Here is a 21,858-nt window from a genome sequence, read left to right as displayed (position 1 = left end):
GGTTGGAGAATGAAATTGAGGCACTAAATGATAAAGTTAAAGACATTGAATGGTAAAATTAATATGTTAAATGAATCCCCACCTTATTGCATAATGGGAAAAGGGTGAAGCAGAAATTTTGACAATATTGAAAAATCAACTTGAATTTGTCACTCTTACACCTTACTTCCGAAGACGAGCATCATATCTCAATGGTGATATGAAAGAGTGCACGTGGCAGATACGTAATGTGAAGGAAGAACATTAAAAGAAACTAAAAATGAAATCATTATTTCAAAAACTGAACACTGGGAGAAAATCAAACTTGAATTTGAAGTGAAGATATTTGATTTAGATCATGAACTCCTTAAAGCCTCAGCTGAAAGTTTTACATTCTCAAGGCCATTGAGAAATAATTCACCATGAGTTTCATTAGTTTATAAGGAGTTTGATATCTGGAAAAAGAAAAAAAAAACATAACTACATGGCGGAGCCTGGATTTTCTGTCACTGGGGGCTAAATATGAACAATGGTTGATCAATAATCTTGAGTTTGTTATATGCAAATGTTGGACTTGTCACTGTTTAGTCATAAAATAATGATTTTTTTAGGAGTTGAACCTTAAAATGTAATAAACATTAGTCATTCAAAGACCACTCAATATTAAACCTGAGTATTTAAATTAATTTCAATATTCCGTTATCTATTTATTTTTTAAAATATTAATTTTATATCTCCACTTCTATAGAACTAATGTTTTTTTTCTTTAATATTTAAGATATAGTGTCAGTAATATCCACTTCTACAGATCTATTTTGATTTTAAACAAAAATTAGCGTCAGTTAAATCTATGTTGTATATTTATAACAGCGATTTTGACCTATATAGAGGTGGAGAAATCTGCCTTTATAAACCTTATTTCTTGTATTCGAGAGATTTAAAACAAATTCTAGAGTGAGACCCAAATTTTTTCAATAGATTGAATACGTACAAGAGTCGTGTTAGAGTTACCTCAAGTTGGAATCTTATATGTCACATCTTGATGTGAAAGTGGATAGGACCATCGATGCTTTCACTCGTATCTCGATGAAAAATATCTATGCTTTCCATACATTTTCAAGACAAGATGTGCAATATGAGATTCCAGCTTGAGGTCACTTCAGAATCATTCTACTTATAAATACCCTCATTTTTTTAATTTATATACTCTCTGTTAGGGGTGTCAATGAGTCAATTCTAGGTTAGTTCCACATATAATTAGAATCAAAACCTAAATAAAATTTCAATTTTGACTCCTATTGATTTCGATTCCATGTATGAAAACCTTGGAACTAGAACCAACTTTACAATTACTCAATTTTGAAAAATTGAAGAACTTTATATAACATGCATTAATTTTAAAATAAAAGAATATTTTAAATCATCTAATAGTATAGAAGGAAATGAAAAAATAAATCGATTTCGGGTACCCATCGGATAGAACCTAACGGTTCCAATTCCTATTGATTCAGCTCTATTTTAAACTCCGCTCTCTTCGATTCCAATAAAAAGAGAATTGGAATCGGGGTCTTTGGTTTCGGATCTAAATCAAGTTCGATTACAGTTAAATGGGTACCTATTGACACCCCTACTCCCGATCATGATTTCAAAACTCATCCGAGACTGAGACATATTGCCCGAGTTGTCTCGGTATCAGGTATGAACAAGACAAACGGACAAGTTAAATTTTTGAACAAGATATAAAACCCCATGTTCATTTTTCATGTTTTTTGAACGAGACATGTCAAACATATAGGAAAACTCATTCGAGACGACTCAGTATATGGCATGGATGAGAGGAGGCGCGAAACCAAGTTTTAAAACCATGCTATCCGTATATGTTACTAAGTAGTTTTAAACTGACTAGGAGACGAGATGACTCGGACGATACACTGGGTATCTTGAGAGAGGCGGAATTGGGTGCCTCAACCGTGGGTTGTGGGTCTAGACTCTAGACAGTAGTTTTCTACTTAAAAAAAATGGAATCACAGACGAACTAGGACTCGAGAGTCGGGTTAAAATTTGTGTATAACTGGGATAGGGTTTGTCATTCTATTCGGGTGTAGTGCTGTAATGTAAGGTCTTCCAAGTTGGTCACCTCGACTGACTTGGTTTTGCTATTCGAATACAATACTATTTATAAAATAAAAAAAAGAGAGTCGGATTAAAATTTAAGAAAGAGAGTGGTATCAAACACAACTCTTTCTTCCAAATTCCAACTATAAGATCTCTCTTAGGTTTAAGGAGTGGGAGAGAAACAAAAAGAATGAAGATGATGAAGAGAAAAGTTGAAGAGATGGAGATGGAGATAGAGAAGAAATTTGGAGAGCTAGAGATAGAGAAGAAACTTAAAAGAAGCCCAGCATCACCTCTATCTTTTGAAGAGATGGAGATGGAGATAGAGAAGAAACTTGGAGAGATGGAGATAGAGAAGAATCTTAGAAGAACTCCACCATCACCACCACCCTATCAAGGCCAAGAAGAAGACTCAGTACTCGATCTCAACGAAGAGTTCGTAATGGTTGAGATCCTTCCTCGTTTACCCATGAAGTTAATCTTCCAAACTAAATTAATATGTAAGAAATGGCGAAATTTTATTTCAAACGATCCTTTCTTCGCCACCTCCCAATCTCAATACCAGAGATCTTCTTCTTCTCCTACTATTATTATATATAAACTACCATATAAAAACTTGGAATTCATCTCTTTCGAAGAAGCCAATACAAACCTTGTAGGCGTACCCGACCCCTATCTCAACTATCTAGACCCATCTATATCAAAATTTCTGTACGCCTCAACCAATGGACTTGTCTGCGGAAAGATCTATGAAGTTACAAATTTCAAATTCTTCTTCGTGTGCAACCCAGTTACCCAAGATTTTGTACTTATCGGCAATCCCAATGGCCAGCACCTACGTCATGTGGGATTGGCTTTTGACCCAACATCATCATCATCACATTATGAGCTAATCTCTCCGTGTCGTACTCCTAAAGATAAAGACATTTCTTTTCCTTACGAGAGGCACATTAGATTTGAAATCGGATTTGAAGTCTTTTCTTCTAAGACTGGTGTATGGTGTGTTTCCAACGCTAAACTTATCCTGTCGCATGAACACTCATTGATTGCCAAAGTATCGATTTTCACGAGTGGGAAATTGTATTGGAGAGTTACTCAGGACATAATTTGGTTTGATCCTAAGGAAGATTGTGCTGGTCTCATTTGTTTTCCGGGGGGTACTGAGAAGAACAACGTACATTCTGCTGTGGAGATCGGTGAATGTGATGGTGGTCTTAGTTATACTAGAATCACAAATACAGATATAGAGATATGGGTCATGAAAGAAGATGATGGAAAATTTCAATTTGAATGGACGAAGAGATACTCCATCAATTTGGGTGAGATCTTCGAAAACAATTGGAAGGTTGTGGCTCCTTTCAACAATACTAAGCAATACTTGAGTAATGCCTTGCCTCATTACTTGCGTGAGAATGGAATCATACCATTGCCCTTCGGAGGTGGAGATGTATTGTTTTTTTGGATGGGGAGTGGGGAGTTGCCACGTTGTAAGATGATGGAGGGAAAGACAGGGAATATTTTCAAGTACAACATGAGGAGTGGGGAGTTACAACATGGCCGCTCATCAAACAGGGAGACTTGGTTTCTTTACAACAACAGCCTTGTTTCATTGCCAGATACCAAAGAGGGACCCTTTGTTTCTTTTCAAATATAGCCTGGGCGAGTGATTTTTAGAGTGATGATGCCTAAACAAGTTTTCCCTTTTAACATATACTTTAGGAAATATTAGCTGAAATTTTTTTTTCTACTCCTTTTTCCTTTGATACTAATTGAAATACAAGAAAGAATTGATTTTATTTTTATTTTTATTTTTGGGAATCCTTTCTTAGATGTTGAGGCTTCGATTCCTTGTATCAGTCTTCATCAGAAGTGTTATCTTCTCCTTTTTTTTTTCTTTGATTCTAACTAAAATTCAATAATTAACCGACATTTACTGATTTTCGAGAAGCAAAGGTTTCGATTTCTTCTCTATAGTAATCCCACTTAACAAGCTTTCTGTTCTTAAAATTCTTAGGTTTATATAGAGCAGCAAGAGATAAACCATTAAACAGTTTTTGGTTTTTAAAATAAACCATTTAAATTAATTTATAAGAAAAAGGCTGTGTTATAATATTTTATAAAATAAGGTCGATTAGAAGATGCTTGGTCATAAGATAATAATTTTATTGGGATAATAAATTTTAAATGCTCGAAAAATTAGGCATTTAGTCCACACCAAAACAAACAAAAAAAACTGAAGACTAGCAAATTTTATTGTCTTGTTCAATATTTGGACAAATTATCTAGGATGAGTCAATGTTAAGGACGACTTGCATCTAGTAACCCATTCATTGAAAAATGATACCAAGATGACTTGAGATTCTAGACCGTATTAAACTATGGTAGTAAGGTGATACTCACATTCCCTTTTTGACTCCAAATAACATGCCAAAATTGATGTTTAAGAGGATAAATCAATTTCTCTAAACAAACATCCCAAGCTCCTGAAAGAAGCTTCTAGAACGCAAAAATAAAACATTTCTGAAAAGTGTTACAATAGTCAATTTTGCATTCTGGGATTCAAATGCTTCTATATCTGCAAAACATCCCATATGCCACTTCAGGCATGTGAGACATTAGATCTTCCTTGCATCATATGATAGGTGGCTAAAGTGCGATAAATGGGAAACAAACACAGAATAAACCTAAAATCTAACTTATCCTAAGTACAAAACGAGTCCGCTATGCCAGATAGTTGCAGTGTGATTGATTAGCCAGTGTAACCACCAATACAGATACTTTTTTGAGACAATTAGAAAATGTGTACATCTCCCATGTACTAGCCGGTCGGAAATCCAACAGGAATTTGGGGTCGACTGCCTTTTGGAATTCCAAGGGCCTAGAAAACTTGAAAAAGGAAATGATACAATCTTTAGACAAAATTTGGCTCTAAATATAAACTAAGGGTCTTGTTAACATGTGCCCTAAGGGCACACGTTTAGGTGCATTAAATAAACTTTGGAAATAAGCATTTGAGGGGATTTCTGGTATTAAAAAATTGCGGGTATTTTTAGTAGGAAATTCAATTTCCAAGGTGTATTTAATGCACCTAAATGTGTGCCGTTTGGGCACATGTTAACAAGACCTAATAAACAAAGCATAAGATCAAGTTCTACACAAACATTGAAGAGTTCCATAAATGCTAGGCATGGCAGTGCAGCCGTGATACAAATAATTAGCCAAACCAGACACTAGTCAGTCTCATATTACAACTTCCATGCAGACCACACCTTCTGACACCAAAGACTGTCTGCATATAGCAAAACAAGTTGGATTGACACCTGCTTTCTTTTTTTAATCAAAACCCACGTAGATCTCAACTCTGTCTAAGCTGCTAGCTAACCTTGTCTCAGATGACGGTATTTTAGGTTGCTGATCAAAACCAACAGCGACAAGTTTGTCGCCATTCAAAGCCAACAAAAGAGTGGGACACCAAAAGCAAACTTAACATGTGCAAACAATAAATATATCACAACAAAACCTGTAAAATAAAAGCATAAAGAAAATAAGAAATGGATTAGTGATGAAAATAAGCAAACTTAACTAGTGCAAAAGGGCAAATACAATAGTGGCATAATGCAAGGCTTGACACAAAACAGGTGGTGATGTCTTTGTTGAGGCTCAAGCTATATGGTCTTATCAATAGGTGGAGGAGAAGAACCTATTGAAGGGGAGCTAAAGCTATTTTCCCCCAAGAGAAGATTTCATCAACAAACTCCTTATAATTGGATTTATAAAGTAAAACCCTAAACACCAGTCCAATCCTAGGTCTCCACTCCTGAGTTCTTGATACATCAAGTTTTATATTCCAGGCTCCTTGGAAGTAGATGTAACTCAACTAGAGGGTCTCCTAGAATCAAAGACAAGAAGGCGGGGCTGATAGGAAAAATTGATATGCAAAAGGCTTACGACCATGTGAGTTGGGATTTTCTGGAGTATATGATGGGTAGGATGGGATTTGGTTCTAGGTGGATTGGGTGGGTTATGAAGTGCATTACGTCAGTTTCTTTCTCTATCTTAGTTAATGGTAGTCCGGCAGGGTACTTTCGGAGTTCTAGGGGGTTGAGGCAAGGGGATCCTTTATCCCCTTTCTTATTTCTGATAGTGACAGAGGCTTTGGGAAAACTTTTCAGAAAGGGGGTGGAGATAGGAAGGTTATCTGGTTTTAGAGTGTCTAGTGAGGGTCCGTTGATTTCACATTTGCAATTCGCAGATGACACATTAGTATTCCTAGAACCTTCTAGAGAACAAGTGAGAGTCCTTCGGGTTTTATTATGCTGCTTTGAAGCAATTTCAGGTTTACACGTCAATCTGCAGAAAAGCAAGTTATTTGGTGTTGGTGAGGTGCAGGGTCTTTCAGTTTTAGCTACTACCTTGGGGTGGCAGGAGTGATAAACTTCCATCGTCTTATTTAGGCTTACCTCTAGGGGCTCCATATTGCAGTAAAAACATTTGGGAGGGGGTCATAGAGAAAATGGAAAAGAAATTGAGTACCTGGAAGGCTAAATATCTCTCAAAAGGAGGTAAGGTGACATTGATTAAAAGTTCTTTATCGAGTATTCCGATCTATTTCTTATCCATGTTTTCGTTGCCTCAATCAGTAGAGGTTAGAATTGAGAGACTTATGAAGAATTTTCTGTGGAACGATAATAATGGTGGTAGAAAGTATCATTTGGTGAATTGGAAGATAGTTTGCACTCTAAAGAAGAAAGGAGGCCTAGGGATTCGGGGACTAAGATTAACTAATAAAGCTTTACTAGGCAAGTGGCTATGGAGATTTGGGGAAGAAAGAGATAACTTATGGAGGAAAGTGGTCAAGGCTAAATATGGAGAAAAGAGATTTGGGTGGTACAGTGAAGAACTCACAGGGAGCTACGGATGTAGTGTGTGGAAAGGTATTATGAAGATTACTGAGAAGTTTGATAGGGAAACCAGATTCAAAGTTGGAATGGGAGAAAATGTTAGATTTTGGGAGGACTTATGGTGCGGAACTTCATCTCTATCTACTCAATTCCCATCCTTGTACGCTTGTTCATTGAAAAAAAATAACTCAATTAGACAATGTCTGATTCGGGACGGGAACATGGACTCTTGGGATTTGGGCTTTAGGAGGAACTTCAACGATTGGGAACTGACAAATGTTACATCTCTTCTAGATCTCCTTAATTCGACTCAATTAAGAGAGAACGAGCCGGATAGAAGGGAATGGTTCAAGGCTAAGGATAAGAAGTTCTCTGTTAAGTCATTCTACAATTGTTTAATGCCGATGGGTAATGGTTCTTCCTTTCCTTACATTGTTTGGTCAGCTCCTGTTCCTTCAAAGGTGTCTTTTTTCCTTTGGCTTGCTTCGTTGGGAAGAATCCTCACCTTGGATAATTTGATCTATCGAGGGTGGATTACTCCAAATTTTTGCTTTCTTTGTTCTAGGGATGGGGAGTCTATAAACCATATACTTATCCATTGCCCTTTTTCCCGAGATATTTGGATGTTTTTCTTATCCCGTTTTCAGGTAAATTGGGTTTTTCCTTTATCTGTTTTGGCGCTTCTGGAGGGTTGGAGTTTAAATATCTTTGATTCTAGAAAAAGGCTTCTATGGACTATCCTTCCGTTCGCAATTGCGTGGGGTCTTTGGAGAGAACGTAACAACAGAGTTTTTCATGGCAAGGAGAGCTCGTCACACACAGTGATCTTGGAAATTTTGGGCTTGCTCTTCCTCTGGTCTAAGCTGAGTAAAATCTTTGAGGGAGTGTGTTTCCAAGATTTTGTTTTTAATTGGGATAGCATTTGTAACTTGTAGTCCCGTGCAGGGCTTGTATTTTTGCTTTCTTTCTCCTTTTCTTGTTGTTTTGTTTTTTCTGTTGTTGGGGGCTACCTCAGCCTCCTTTTCGTCGTTTCATTTATAAAATTTATATTTATCAAAAAAAAACAATGGCATTATTAGATGGAAAGACCTGGGACGGTTTTGGGTTCAGTTCCCAGAGTGGGTCATGGGATAGGACATCAAGCTCTAGAAAGATGAACTTGCATAATTTGAGGACGCAAAGAGTATCTCTTTTAGGTTTGAAACTACAGGTCTATAAAGAAACTGCGATTGAACTTAAGTTTCACTCAACTCATACAAAGCATTCTTGCTTTTACCATTTTCACAATAAATAGTATAAAAAAATGAGCATGCAAACATCATATACAAGATGTATTAGAAAGAAAACATACCTCATTAGCCATATTTAAACCTGTGGGCATCATTATCAATTCCTGAGTATTCTCATTTAGATGGGTAAGCTAGAACTGAACCCACGACCACAAAGTGGCATTGCAGATTGTCAACCAAGCCCTAAGAGCTCTCAAGAGTTGAAGTCCTGAGTGTTCTCATCAGTCGGGTCTGACTGGAAAGGCCTTCCCTAGCTTAGAAACAGCAGTATCAGAGCCAGGGACCGTAAGCAAGTTCCCACTATCAGACATGTAGAAATAATTGTAGTTGATTCTAGTAACCAAATCTGCCAGATGAGGAAAGTGCCGCACATTGAGCTTGAAGGACAAGACCTGAACACAGTTTTGGACATGTCTCAGCTATGCATGCATGTCGTATGCATGTGGGTTTGTATATCTGAATGCCACATCTTCCCATGTAATTGAAATGGTTATAATGAAGAGCCACTTACACGTAAAAGCATGCCAACATGGTTTAAAATATGAATCTTATCGTACCAATATGATATCTTTTATCACATTACTGCTCTAACATAAATGGGACGAATCGGAACATTTCACAAAAATAATTAAATTCTATTGCTTAAACAAAATGAGTAACAAAAGGAAATTTTCTTGCACTGAACATCATAATTTTAGCTTATGAACCATTAAACATAGTTTAATGTATCTTAGCCATGTCTCAGTATGAATCAATGAACAAAAAAAACGTGATTCTTTATAGTGTAAATAGGGGTAGTTTAATTGCTTAAACAATCATGATTCATTTTATTTATCCATCAAACACAGTTTTGGTTTGGAATAATGCATCTAGTTGTTTAATGGATTAAGCACATGACAATTCTTCAAGCATATCTGTTTTTCAGCTTAGCATTGCAAAACAAAACCGCTATTTTTAATTTCATAAAGCAACATGGAATATAACGAAGGACAGATAGAAGAATACTTTGAGAAGAAAGGCGATGCAATTGTCGAATTGTTTCTCAATCCGATCCACTTCCCTTTCACATCTGGCTTTGATAGCAAGAGCTGCTCCACCACTATATAATGTCTGTTGTATGGAATAAAAGTCAAGAGCTAATCCGAGAATGCTTTTGATCCGACTGGCAATCAATGCCCACTGTTCATGACAGATATGATAGAATCGTTACAACTTTTTCAGTGAGGTCCCACCATCAAGGAAAATCAGGGAAAAATGTGTTTTGAAGACCTAAAAGAAAAGGGAGACAGTTATCCTACCAGCTTATCTGGAACAACAAAGCACTGCCGTTGAATAGACAAGAGGTAGGCCTCGTGCACTTCTATGACTTCATCAAGTGAGCCAGCCGATGCCATACCTTCACAGAGTTCAAGCCATGAGCTGTGAAACACCTGCTCATTCAAACCAGGTCAATGATATTAGAGGGACCAAATCCCATCTCCGATAACAAAATCAAGGACAAAATATTGAAATTTTCTAACCCTGTCCATGACGTATTGGTGAAAAGCATCCACAAAATGGAGGAGCTTCTGCTCCATTAACCAGTGATGCTTACTGTTGATTGTTGAAGTGCTTTTACCCTGCAGGGGAATAATTTTTTTAGAACTAAAAAGGACCTAATACCATCTACTAAACTCCAAATATGGTTCACATTAATCAAAGATAAATTTGCAATTAGGTGCCATATACAAAGTGAGGCTAGAGTAGTAGCATTGGGAAAAGTCAAGCATAAAGAACCTTCCACATCCACCTCCGAGCTTTGTCAAGAACAAATTTTGCACGTTTCACCTTCAGTAAGAATGCCATGACCTGCATCCAACATAGTAATATAATTTGTTTTTTTTGTTTTTTTATAGTAAACATAAAAGCACAAACTGATCAGGAGGATATTAGATGATGATCCCTATTCACAGGCACAAATTCAAAACGAAATTTATACCTGGTTATACTTCTTAATTGCCTCCGAATTAGCAATAAGTTCAAGGGGCCAAGGAACCTGTGATAATAAATACCAACATGCATTTAAAAACATCATGAACTGAAAGATGGGACCCAGTTGCTAATCATTGTGGACAATATACCTTGTACGTAAATGTGAGAAAATCCAGGGCATCAATACCAAAACAATGGTTGCGACCTTTGAAGTTAGTTGATGGAAGTGTAGTTGCACCATACTGTTCACTAGCATCGGAAACATGTTGCTTTGTGATTGACACAACCAAAGAATCCGGAGCACTTAGAAGCATTTCATCAGCAGAATTTCTAATGGACTCCTGTACTCAACAAAGTTCCACTATCATCATCAATAAAACATGAGGACAAATACAATCTGAGGAACAAAAATACAAGTACACCTCGAGTAAATGGTCTTTAAGGGTGGACTCAAACATGAGCACACACCAGAACATATGGCACACATGCATGCAGGTTGGACCCTGACCTTCTGTTTGACCAGAAGGCCAAAAGAACATCGCAACCAGTCCAAAAGTGATGTGTCAGCTAATGGATGATCATCAAAGATGTCAGCTTAGGTTCGAGAACAAATAAAATGGTGGGTCCCACCATTGTGAATACGTGGCACATGTACCTGTAATACAGTGTTCAACTCAAAATCATCATCCCAGGATTCCCCCTTATCTAGCTTATCAAAAAGCACAGTCAGGAATTGCTGGAGCAGATCACCTGAAGATCATAAAATTAAGGGTATAATGTCACCCAGGTAATGATTTCTTAAAAAACAGCATGAACCAAACCATCATATTGAGTAGAAAATACCTGATCCTAACAAGTAAATTGCACGTAATACTCCGAGTTCATCCATCAATCTCCAACCATTCATCAACTTCAGCAAGATATGCTTGCCTACATAATCAACCTAGCATATATAATCCCAAATTTGAGTAGACAGACAACATACAGACAAGTTCTGGATTTATACTCAAAGATAAATACCTGTTTCTTGATGTAGATGACAAGGCATTCCTGCATAATAACTACGGGAAGTGGGGTAGCCTTAGGTTTGAAGCTTTGAATCCAGTGCAGAACTCGTGATGTGAGAGTGCTATTTCTCTGGAAAGGCAAAAGGTCAGATATATGGAGATTTTCCTGTTTCAAAATAATAAATGAGTTTCAGAAGTGAACCTTGGGAAAACCACAAATGAACTACTCAAAAAAGAAAAAACCTAATAACACCTGAAAATAAGGAAGAAGAGTTGGGAAGGGATACAACTCTTCTAGTGTTTTTGTGTCATCTTCTGAACGAATACACTCAGATTCACCGAATTGAAAACCTAACATATAGTCTGTCTTCTTGAGTGTAGAGGGTATAATTTTCATTTCACCAAAAATAGCCTGTCGTAAGTCCTCGTCATTTAAAGGGGGAAGGTGCGAATTTCTCGATACATTCAAATTATCCCAGGAGGCCACGTTCTTATCAAGAAACTTTTGGCATACAGTAACGACTGGATTTTCTGGACAGAATGATTGAGCAATAGCTTTGTTCCCTTCATTCACCTTTGAAGAACATTCAGAATCAATCATTCCTTTATGTAACATTGCATCGATCAAGAACTTACACCAAATATGCTCTGAGCCCACTGAAGTTGGCGTGGTCTCACCATTTTCTTCAGCTAGCTTCTTTCTGTCCATGTACAATTCAATCAACTGTGCTACCTTGGGCTTCCATGGGCCATCCTGCCCAAAATACTTAAAGGTGCGACTGCCGTTACCTATAAGACCCACTAACGATACACAAAAAACCTCAGATAGGGTCAACCCAGCTATGCTCTTCCCATGATGTATCTCACCTGCACCACCACCAGCATTGGACCTACCAAAACCATCAACCTCATCATCATCACAACTGTTGGATAGCGCAATGTATTCTCTTGGTACATGTCGGATAAGCTGCAATGATTTTCCAGCTGATATAATGGCTTTGGAAATGTCCTTAAGAAACAGAGGACAGACTTCAAGGTCTATGTTGGTTTGGTCTTCCTCTCTAACAGAAGTATATGTAGGGTTTGATTCCTTGTTAAGCAGTCCTTTCTTAACATTCAGGGACTCACCATCACCACCACCAATCCCAGGGCCTATCTTTCTGCATTGCAGTCTCGATTGGTAACTCTTCTCCCAGAACTCAGCCTGGTCAATAGTGATTGTATTGTTGGCGTAAAAGAACAGCTGGAACATGAAGTGCATTTTAGAAAAAAAAACAAATTTAGCAACAAAAAAAAAGTTGGAGAGCAGAAAATTACTGGAAGTAAACAAATGAACTTTATAGAAATCAAACACATTAGCAACATATCCATATTTCATACTTGCACTCAATAAAAAAAAAAATGAGGAATACTGGGTCATGTGGGAAATGTGGAATGAAGTCATCCTCCTTACTTCTGCAATACATGTGCAACGAGGCACATCTGGGAGCGTTGCAACCTTGATGGCTCCCACTACATAGACTGTTGGGGACAATATTCCGCCAAATAAAATGAACCTACCATTGTACATGTAGACTTCTTTCTTCAACATTTTTCCATAGATTCTTTTTTTTTTTTGATTGATCATTTTGCCATAGATTATTTTATCATTTGCAATATTATTTGGCCCAAGAGATCTCCTAGGTGGGGCCAAACAGATGGCTCCAACACCCAACCATTCCCCCATCACTTCCCACCAGATTGGATGAACCTAAAATCCAATGTGTAGACTTCTTCATTCACCATTTTGGCATACATTTTTTTCAGGGAAGTATGCAAAAAAAATAAAGTTGGCCCAAGAGATCCAACAGTTGTCTTCAACCAGAATGACGTGTCCCACGAGCATGGCAGGGACCCCCCCCAATAATAAAAAAACAAAAAGAAGTCAACGCTCAAAAGCCTGGAATACCTCCTCAAATGGGTCATCAAGAGTTCCATCATAAAGCCAGGAATGAAGCCCCTCCACATATGGAAGTAAACTCCCCACAAAAATATATAGCAGCATCCGGTATGCTTCCTCCTGAAATTAGCAAGAGGTTTTTGAACTGAATCACATAAATAAAGGAAACCAAAAGTAAACATAGATCATAAAACAAGGGACAAGATGTTTATGTAACCTCGCCGCCTTTTACTAGACAAACATCATTTAACTTCTGGTAAAGGTGATCAAGGATATGAACGGCCATTTCACCAGCTGGAACAGAGGTTTCATGGTCAAAATAAGCACTAGGAATCGCACCATGCACTACTTGCAGTAGATATTCGGCTTCAGAGCACATACTGCGGAACCACGCTCTATAGTGAGAAAACCAATGCTATAACAGTAGAAAGACATGCAGAAACTGGAACAAGACACAGAAGTTGCTTGATATAATGAAGCCTGTCTTAAATTATAAATTGTACATTTTTTAGAAATGAATGTAGTGCAGAACACCAAAATACCAACAACCCATATTAAGGGCAAGTTCCATCAAAGAAAAGAAGTGGAGATCCATTTCAAAACCTTCAATTTTTATTTTTTTTGCTAAGTTTAAAACCTTCAAGTTTAAATGGCCACAATCTTAATAGTTTATATTCCACTTACAAGTGAATCTTTTAATTGCACAATAATTTGAGGCAATATAATAAAATCAGAAAAAACACCTTGATAAAGCATCCACCAGTCCCAGTAGCGTCGGAGTCTTGCCAGTTGTCAAACCCACCATCTTCATTTCCTCTTCAAGAGCAAAATTCCGCAATCTCTTTTTCACAAATTAAATTGTCAATTCCTTCCTGAATGTACACATTTTTAAGAAAGAAAGAAAAAAATCAAGCAAGTATGATATGCAGTGCAAAGAAACCTTGAGCGATGAAGACACAGAATTTGCAAATGCCTTCAAGGTAGGAGGTGATCGTAAGGAAGAGATATCCACCATCTTGACGAAAATTTCTACCAACTGTAAGCATGTTGCACCATGTACAAATTGGCTGAGAATGCCATTGAGACTTGTCTGAGAAAGGTGAGACAAATATATCCCATTTTTGGGACGAAAACTCTGTCCTTTGTCATCCCAGTAAAACAGAGAACTGGAGAATCCTTGCAGCATTTTTAAGAGGCCCTGAGCCTATAAGTAAATGAAGAATAAGGGATGATGATTTTGAATGTGGAATTCTGGTAACAAGTGTACATGTACTGCTGCACAAGAGAACGTACCAGTTCAAATTCATTTGCTCTTAATGTGGAGATTGGTGCTGCAATTGGAAGTCCCTCGTAGAAGATACAATGGAGTTTATCGACTAAACTTTTAGGAACCTCAGCCTTTGTTCCACCTAAGGATAAAAGATGTAGCAAGTATATATGAGAGCATGGAAATGGAAAAACACATGTTTCCAGTTAACCTCACATACTATAGACAGTCAAATTAAGATTGGTAATTAACAGATATTTGAATGGATTTAGTATTGCGATGCTAAGCACAGACCCTCCCCCCCCCCCCCCCAACAAAAACAAAAACAAAAAAATGAGATTATCACACTGACCCATGCACATTCAGCCTACCCTTCAGCAAACCTTCACATCTAATAATCCTCATAAATTCCAGTTGTCGGATTCTAGCATGCTGTCTATCATGGGCATGGAACGAAACCAGATGCATGTTGATAAAGCCTTATGATAGAGAAATTGCTCAAATCCTATGACTAGAACTCACCAATAAAGATGTCATTCAATCTCTCCCTCTATGTAATAAAAATGGATGCTTTACAGTTATTTTCCAAAGTCAATCTTAACTAAGAACCCATCCCATTTATTTTGTAAATTGTATATATGAGAGAAAGAACAATTGGACCAACAAGTGATGGAAAAATTCACTGTTAGCTTGCAAAAAACCCAGAAATCGTGCTCCTAGCACTCAGACTCCATATAATTCCCAAGAAGGAATTTTCTTAGTCTCCATGAGATATTATATTAAGCAGATGATACGGTTAATAAAGTTGACAAAATTATGCTATTATAGCAACTAACAAGAAAATTATAAACATCTGAGATTTCTAGCTCCACCCATTATGCTTTGTTGTTGTGTTTGAAGAAAATGTTGAACTCCACGCAAATGGAGAATCAGAATTAAGTGTCATAACCAAGTAAATTCATAAAAAAGAGAGGAGGGAAAAAACAACATTTATATAACCATTGTTCATAAAACGAAAGCATTATTCATCAAAATAAAATTTCTTTATGATAGACATTCTACTAATTAAATAATTATTAGTATAAGATTAAAATCAAGGATAAAGAAAAAAGGTTTCAAGTTCAGAACTTACAGCATTCAAGGGATTTATATTTCTCCATAAGAGAATTCTCTACCTTAGGGTCTCCGAATTTCCCCATAAATTTTCCCGCAGCCAATTTGACAACCCCATACTCATCTTTGAAATTGAAAACTTCACCACCTTTGCATGAAGAGATCGTCATCACACAGATAATTCAAAGCTCAACAATCGATAAAGGTCATTTCAATAAGAAAAAAGTGAAGTCGTTACAATTCGGTGGAGATTTGCAGGTTTCGCAATGAAAGTGATTGAAAGCAAGAGAACAGTGGTCATCAACGTTGCCCTACTTTTTACAGGGAAACTGCACTTACAAAGGAACATGTTTTAGCATGATCATCACACAAGTACAAACCTCTTTTTGTATAGAAACTCGTGCAAAATATATAAAACTTCAATTCTATGTAAACCATGTCGCCCATACACATCAAATCATATATACCACAAATATAGAATACGCATCCAACCAACTCATACATCATTATAAACAAACCATCTGGAGTAACACATGTACAATAAGTGTTTGATCCCGATTTCAAACCTTACAAAAAAATAAAACCTTAAATAAAGTGCCTATTCCATCTCAAAACCTTCCAAAAGTACGCAAATGCAGTAGAATATTGGGAGAGAAGTATTTAAAAATGCTACCATCTACCTATCAAGGGGAAAAAAAGCTTATCATCGATTATGTGACCTTTTCAAAGGTATAATATGTAAATTTCACTTTGACAGGTCATAAATCGATAAAATTAAAACAAAACAATGTTTGACTCATTTAAACACTGATTATTATTGCAAATAAAATGTGAAAATGGATTTTGGAAATTGTGATTTCAAAATTTAACCAACTAAACATAATGACCAGTGACTGTAAAGTTACTATAGGCTATAGGCTACTTAAGGTATAAATTGGGATACTGAGCCTTGATGCCTATCCTTACATAAGTCAAAGGTGATTGTGTCATACAATACTCCCATTCTATGCCAAATGGAGAAGCTTCCTCATAAAATCATGTTTGATGGTAAAATATTTTATCTTTACAACAGTGATATTGAAACCACTAGATGATTATTTTTTTTGCTACTAAATTTTAATGTTGTCTTCTGATGAAATTCATTTGAAATCTTTGAGAATAAGTTGTAGGCAATCATTTTGATTTGAGTGCCACAACTTGCACTTGAATAAAAGAAAAAATAAGGGACAGAAGCAGTTCCACCTTTCCATGCAATACTGATTGTAGACCCACAAGATTTAAGGACAGAATAGATTCAATTTTTTCCTCAAACATGGGAATATACGGATGGCTCAACAAAAGCCTTATAGAACTCCCCATAGTCCCAGTCATCGACTTTTTCAAAAACTCGTGTTTAAATCGCGATTTTAAAGACTGCCGATTAAATCACGACTTTTTGAAAAAGTCGCGATTTAAACAAAAAAAAAATGTGATTTTTTTTTTTTTTTTTTTTCTGAGCAAGCTATTTTAAAAGGATTTTTTCAAAGACCATTTATGCTTAAGTATAAAATAGGATTTGATAATATAAAAGATAACATCACTTGATAAAAAAAATATATTGTCTTAACACTACTTCAATTTTTTCCGATTTTTTTCGGTTTTTTTCGACTTATTCTCGAACCCCGACTTAGTGACTATGGTCCCAGTACCAGTTGAACCACTTAACAGAGCTCATAAGCTCAATTAGGTTCCCTAAAGACAAGCTCACATATAAACAGAGCTTGTGAGCTTGTCTTTGTTTAGGCATTGTGGTGTACCGAGTATCCCTGTAAACAGCAGACCAAGCCTGTATTTGGGCTTAATTTGCCTAGTTCATAGACCATGGTCTTGTCCAAGGACTAGTCCCGGGGCATGTGCAACGTCCACACATCACACGCACCAGGTAAGTGAGGGTGCGCCTTCACAAGTGGCCCCTGAGGAATTAATGCTCATACTAGGTATTGAACTCACAACCTACGGACTTTCTCCGCTTATCGGTTCGAACTTGTCATTGAGCTCTCTTGTGCTCCCTTCTCTCTCTCCTTTTTAGTGTTATTTAGAAAACTCCATAAATGTAAAGTTTTGCATTTATGGAGTTTTACACACACACACACACAAAAATAAAAAAACAAACAATTTTTATTTTTATGTTTTGAAAAAATTAATAATAATAAAGAAGATTGGAGACTCATAATGTTCTTCCATTAAATGAGTGAAAATTTTAGAACTTTAGTACTTGCAGATAGTCAATGAGGCCATCAATGTCTCATCAATTACCCAATGAACATTAAAAACAAAGGAATAACTCTTCAGGCGGTCATTAAAAAATTGGCATTCAATGCCTTCATTCACCATGTGTGGGCTAAGCGATGTAGGAGGATCTTCCAAAACAGCTACAACCCCTCTGAGCTTGTAGAGACAATGATAGTTAGAGATGTTCGAATGAGATTCCAAAGCATCGAAGCCTTTGTGAAGACAACCCATCTTCTAGAGCCTTTATGGACTCGTGGAACCTAGCCCCTAAATACATGGTTAGAGTGCCATTGAAATGCAGAAGGACCAAGCCCCCGGAACACTGTTTTGTGCTTAATAATGATGAGTCTCTAAGAGGTGACAGGGGAGGAGTAGGGGATATTATCAGAGATAGTGGTGGCAAGACGGTGAATGCTCTAGCAGAGCAAAACCAAGGAGGGACAGTTTTATACCATGAGCTTCAACTAATTCTCAAGGAAATGATAATGGCGGAAGAGGAAAACATCCAAGTGCTAGAGGTCAGAGTTGACTCTAAAGTGGCTATCGAATGCATTAGGGAGGAGGGACCAATCCCATGGAGATAGGAAAGGCTGGTAAAAGTCATTAAGACGAAAGGGAGCTACTTCCGAAGAATCGAGTTCACCTTCTGCTACAGTGAATGCAACAAAGCTGCCGACTTTCTTGCTTCGCTCCTTCCTTCTTTAGGCAGAGTTATGTTTGAGCATAGGGACCTACCTCAGCAGCTGGTAGACATTATATGTAAGGATGCTTCTGGGCATGCCTATGATAGGGTGCAATCCTGTTTATTCTGGTTGGGGATCTGCCTAACCCCCCGTTAATCGACACAAAAAAAAATTAAAAATTAAAAATTAAAAATTAAAAATAAAGGTCATGTGGATAATCTTTCAGGTCATTAACAGAATCTGAGAACTAATTTCTCACTGAATCAAGCAAGAGATATTATCTTATTTTATTTTTTAAATCTTAAAATTTCACCAAAAGTATGAAAACAACAGTAATTCTACTAATCAGTAGCATGAAAATATGACTAAAAGAAAGAAATGAGAAGAACCCATACACCATAAGGAGAAAGAGTTGGAGAACAACCCACACATTCATCCATCCATGCCAAAACCAGTAAACCCAATATCCATATAAACAAACACCTTATTTGCATTCTCTGTTAACCTACATTCATCCGTCCATGCCCAAACCAGTAAACCCAATATCCATATAAACAAACACCTTATTTGCATTCTCTGTTAACCTACTCACTTCAGTCTCTACTCACAACCAGAACCCATTTTGTAAAGTCACCATAATCTAGAACACAACCCTTTCACGAAAGGTTACCAAACAATAGATCTGAGAAAAAAACTAATATCTTCTTCAAAAAATGAAGGACTTTCGAACATGAGGTTGAAGGCAAGATCTTCGACTTACAGACACGATGAAGAGAAGAGAGAGAACTCACTCACCTGGTTCGTCGCCTGGATCGCCTGTTAGAATTCGAGGGGGAAACGAAATAAATTGTGAAGTTTTGTTGAGGCTTTTGTCCCACGGAACTCTACGGTAATTTTGAACTTTTTTTACATTTATTTACGATGGATCACACGCGCAATCGTCTTAGAGCAACTCCAACGCAAATCGCACTTTTTATTCTCTATATTGGCATCTCCTCTGATTGTATAGAAGATACTCTAAGCCAAATGAAGTCCAATGGGCACCCACCAAATCACTATTCATGTCTCTAATTCACTGTTTACATATTTAAAAGGCGATAAAATTGCTATTGACTATCCAACTTTACTTATTACACCCAATTTAAATATTAAAAAAAATAATCAATCATTATTTTTAGTTATCTCTATAAAAACAGAAAACTTAAAAAAAAAAAAAATTTGAAGTTTCATGATCAAACTTACATTATTACAAATTTTCTTCGAATTAAGTCAAACAATTGATTTGATCTGATTTGTAAAATATATTTATAAATATTAAATAAAAATAATTTAAAATATTAAATGTTAATAATAGAAAATAAGTATGGGAAAAAAATTATATTTAAAACATATTTTTATTAAAAAATAAAAGTCAAAAATGGCATTTATATAAAAAGTGAAGAGTATTTATATGCGATGAATAGTGAAATAGAGATCATCTCTAAATTTTTGCTTCATCTCAAAATCTAGAGACATGAAAAGTGAAATAGAGGGCTTGTCAAAAATATAAAGATCACTTGGAGTTAGGTTCAAAGGTCTATATCTCTATATTTAAAGATATAGAGACTCGTTAGAGTTGCTCTAACCAAGCACACCTAAGTCATGAAACATCGAAAATGTTTACTAGTTAGGGGTTCACAGAGCAGGATGATAGTGTTAAAGTTACTAACATTAAAAAAGAGGGGGAGGGCGGGGGGCGGGGGGGCGGAGCCTTTCATAAAATAGCATTTTTCTTTTTTCTTTTTTTCTTTTTTTCTTTTCTACTCCACAAAGGTGACGTGTGGGCTTAATTGTAATATAAAATATTGGTCAAACATTGTAAAAAATGATATTTTTGTAATATTGAAAACTACCCAACCTTCATGGTTGACAACTTTCTTGATTTTTGAATAAAATGACCCTAGTCATATTAAATTTAAAGGTGGGGGCATTTGTGAGATTCAAATTTTGGTGTGGAACCACTTCTACTCCAGCTTCTCTCATTATAATAGTAAGACCATTTTCAATAGTAATACTATATTTGTCTCTAACAATTTTAGTTTCTTAGACAATAAAGTGCAAAATGTTATATTTGGCACTTGTCTTTCCAATGGTTCGTCTAAAAAAAATATTATTAATATATTTTTTATGATAATTTGATAAAAAATAATAATTCAAAAAGTACTTTTTTTTCTTTGTTTAGATGGTAATTTGACCAAAAAATAATCTAAAAGACACTTTAGTAAATTTTGAAATGTGCTAAAATTAATACCAAATATAAATGAGTTGTGCTAAAGAAACCTTAAGATTGACCTCAATTCCCACTTTGTTGACATGGAGGTGTGCACAAAACTAATAAGATTGAGGATAAGGAGCGTTTTCACTTCTACTTTAGAGGTGCACACACCAGCAAAGTGTGAATTGAGGTCACTCCAACATTATTCTTTATAAATTTGCATATTCATTTACTTAGATCCATGGCTTTAAATTTTGTTCGAGACCGAGATAATTCGTCCGATTCATTTTTATATTATCCACCAACAAGACGAATGGACAAATCATCTCAAACTATGGTATTGTTTGAAAACACAGTCCATGGTCTCATTGTTGAATGAGACAACTCAAACAAGTAGAACGATAGGGGCAGATTTGCATGGGAGAAATTGCCCCAACAAGAATTTTAAAAGTCTATGGATCAATGAGTTATTATGATGTAAAACAGCGACTTATAAAAAAATCAACCGCTATTTCTCCCACATTTTTTTTCACTCTTAGTTGTCCCCCACAAATTAACTTTTTCATTCTTAGTTGCACTCAGTAAAAACAAAATTCACTTAGTTGCCACATGGGCAAAATCTCATTGATGGATTAGACGAGACGTCAAAACGAGTTTTAAAACCATGCTTAGATCCTCTATTATAGGTTAATAAAATGACTTCAATGCCCTTATCATCATCATCATCTAAACCTAAACGGTTGAATATGGATTATTTTGAAAGGAAAATGCTGATGTAACATTGAAATTGACATCAATTCTCACATTGCTGATGTGGAAATATGTACAGAATCATAGATGCTTTTCATTGAGATACAAGTTAAAAAGCATCTATGGATACAAGTTAATGCTACTCCAACGAGACTCATTTTGAAAGAAGAAAAAAATCCCGAGTTTTTAAAGCATTTATTGGTCAATAAGTGAAGAACAAGATCACGTGGCACGTCATAAAATTGAGAACATAGGAAAAACTCAAATATTCTCAGAACATAGAGGGGCCACTTATATTCCATAAAAGAGAAAGTTCCTC

General features: G+C 36.3%; 2 protein-coding genes across 7 annotated transcripts; one reads left to right on the top strand and one right to left on the bottom strand.

The window, feature by feature from the left end:
- Positions 1-2,314: 2,314 nt before the first annotated feature.
- Positions 2,315-3,748, top strand: LOC147407235 (F-box protein At5g07610-like). The gene has a single exon (XM_086432596.1). The coding sequence runs from the start codon at positions 2,315-2,317 to the stop codon at positions 3,746-3,748; it is 1,434 nt and encodes a 477-aa protein (XP_086288722.1).
- Positions 3,749-5,243: 1,495 nt separating this feature from the next.
- On the bottom strand, positions 5,244-19,556 carry LOC147407234 (uncharacterized). Of its 6 annotated transcripts, XM_086435699.1 has the most exons (21): positions 19,331-19,556; positions 18,496-18,676; positions 15,820-15,910; positions 15,601-15,729; positions 14,495-14,610; positions 14,142-14,405; positions 13,945-14,042; positions 13,419-13,581; positions 13,211-13,321; positions 11,516-12,505; positions 11,276-11,428; positions 11,099-11,198; positions 10,911-11,005; positions 10,405-10,596; positions 10,263-10,319; positions 10,061-10,132; positions 9,805-9,903; positions 9,583-9,714; positions 9,290-9,463; positions 8,347-8,676; positions 5,244-5,614 (listed from the first exon to the last, which is right to left on the bottom strand). In XM_086435699.1, the coding sequence occupies exons 4-20, from the start codon at positions 15,665-15,667 to the stop codon at positions 8,506-8,508; spliced, it is 3,054 nt and encodes a 1,017-aa protein (XP_086291825.1). In that variant the 5' UTR covers positions 15,668-15,729; positions 15,820-15,910; positions 18,496-18,676; positions 19,331-19,556; the 3' UTR covers positions 5,244-5,614; positions 8,347-8,505. The 6 variants fall into 6 exon arrangements, with proteins under 6 accessions (XP_086291825.1, XP_086291823.1, XP_086291824.1 ...); XM_086435697.1 differs by having other exon boundaries at positions 15,601-15,910; XM_086435698.1 differs by lacking the exon at positions 18,496-18,676.
- Positions 19,557-21,858: the final 2,302 nt, after the last annotated feature.

Source organism: Akebia trifoliata, chromosome 3 (genome assembly GCF_017979445.1).
Source record: "Akebia trifoliata isolate Shusen 1 chromosome 3, ASM1797944v1, whole genome shotgun sequence".
Lineage (NCBI taxonomy): Eukaryota > Viridiplantae > Streptophyta > Magnoliopsida > Ranunculales > Lardizabalaceae > Akebia > Akebia trifoliata.
Note: the sequence above shows the minus strand (reverse complement) of the source record. Positions and strands in the feature narration are given on the sequence as shown.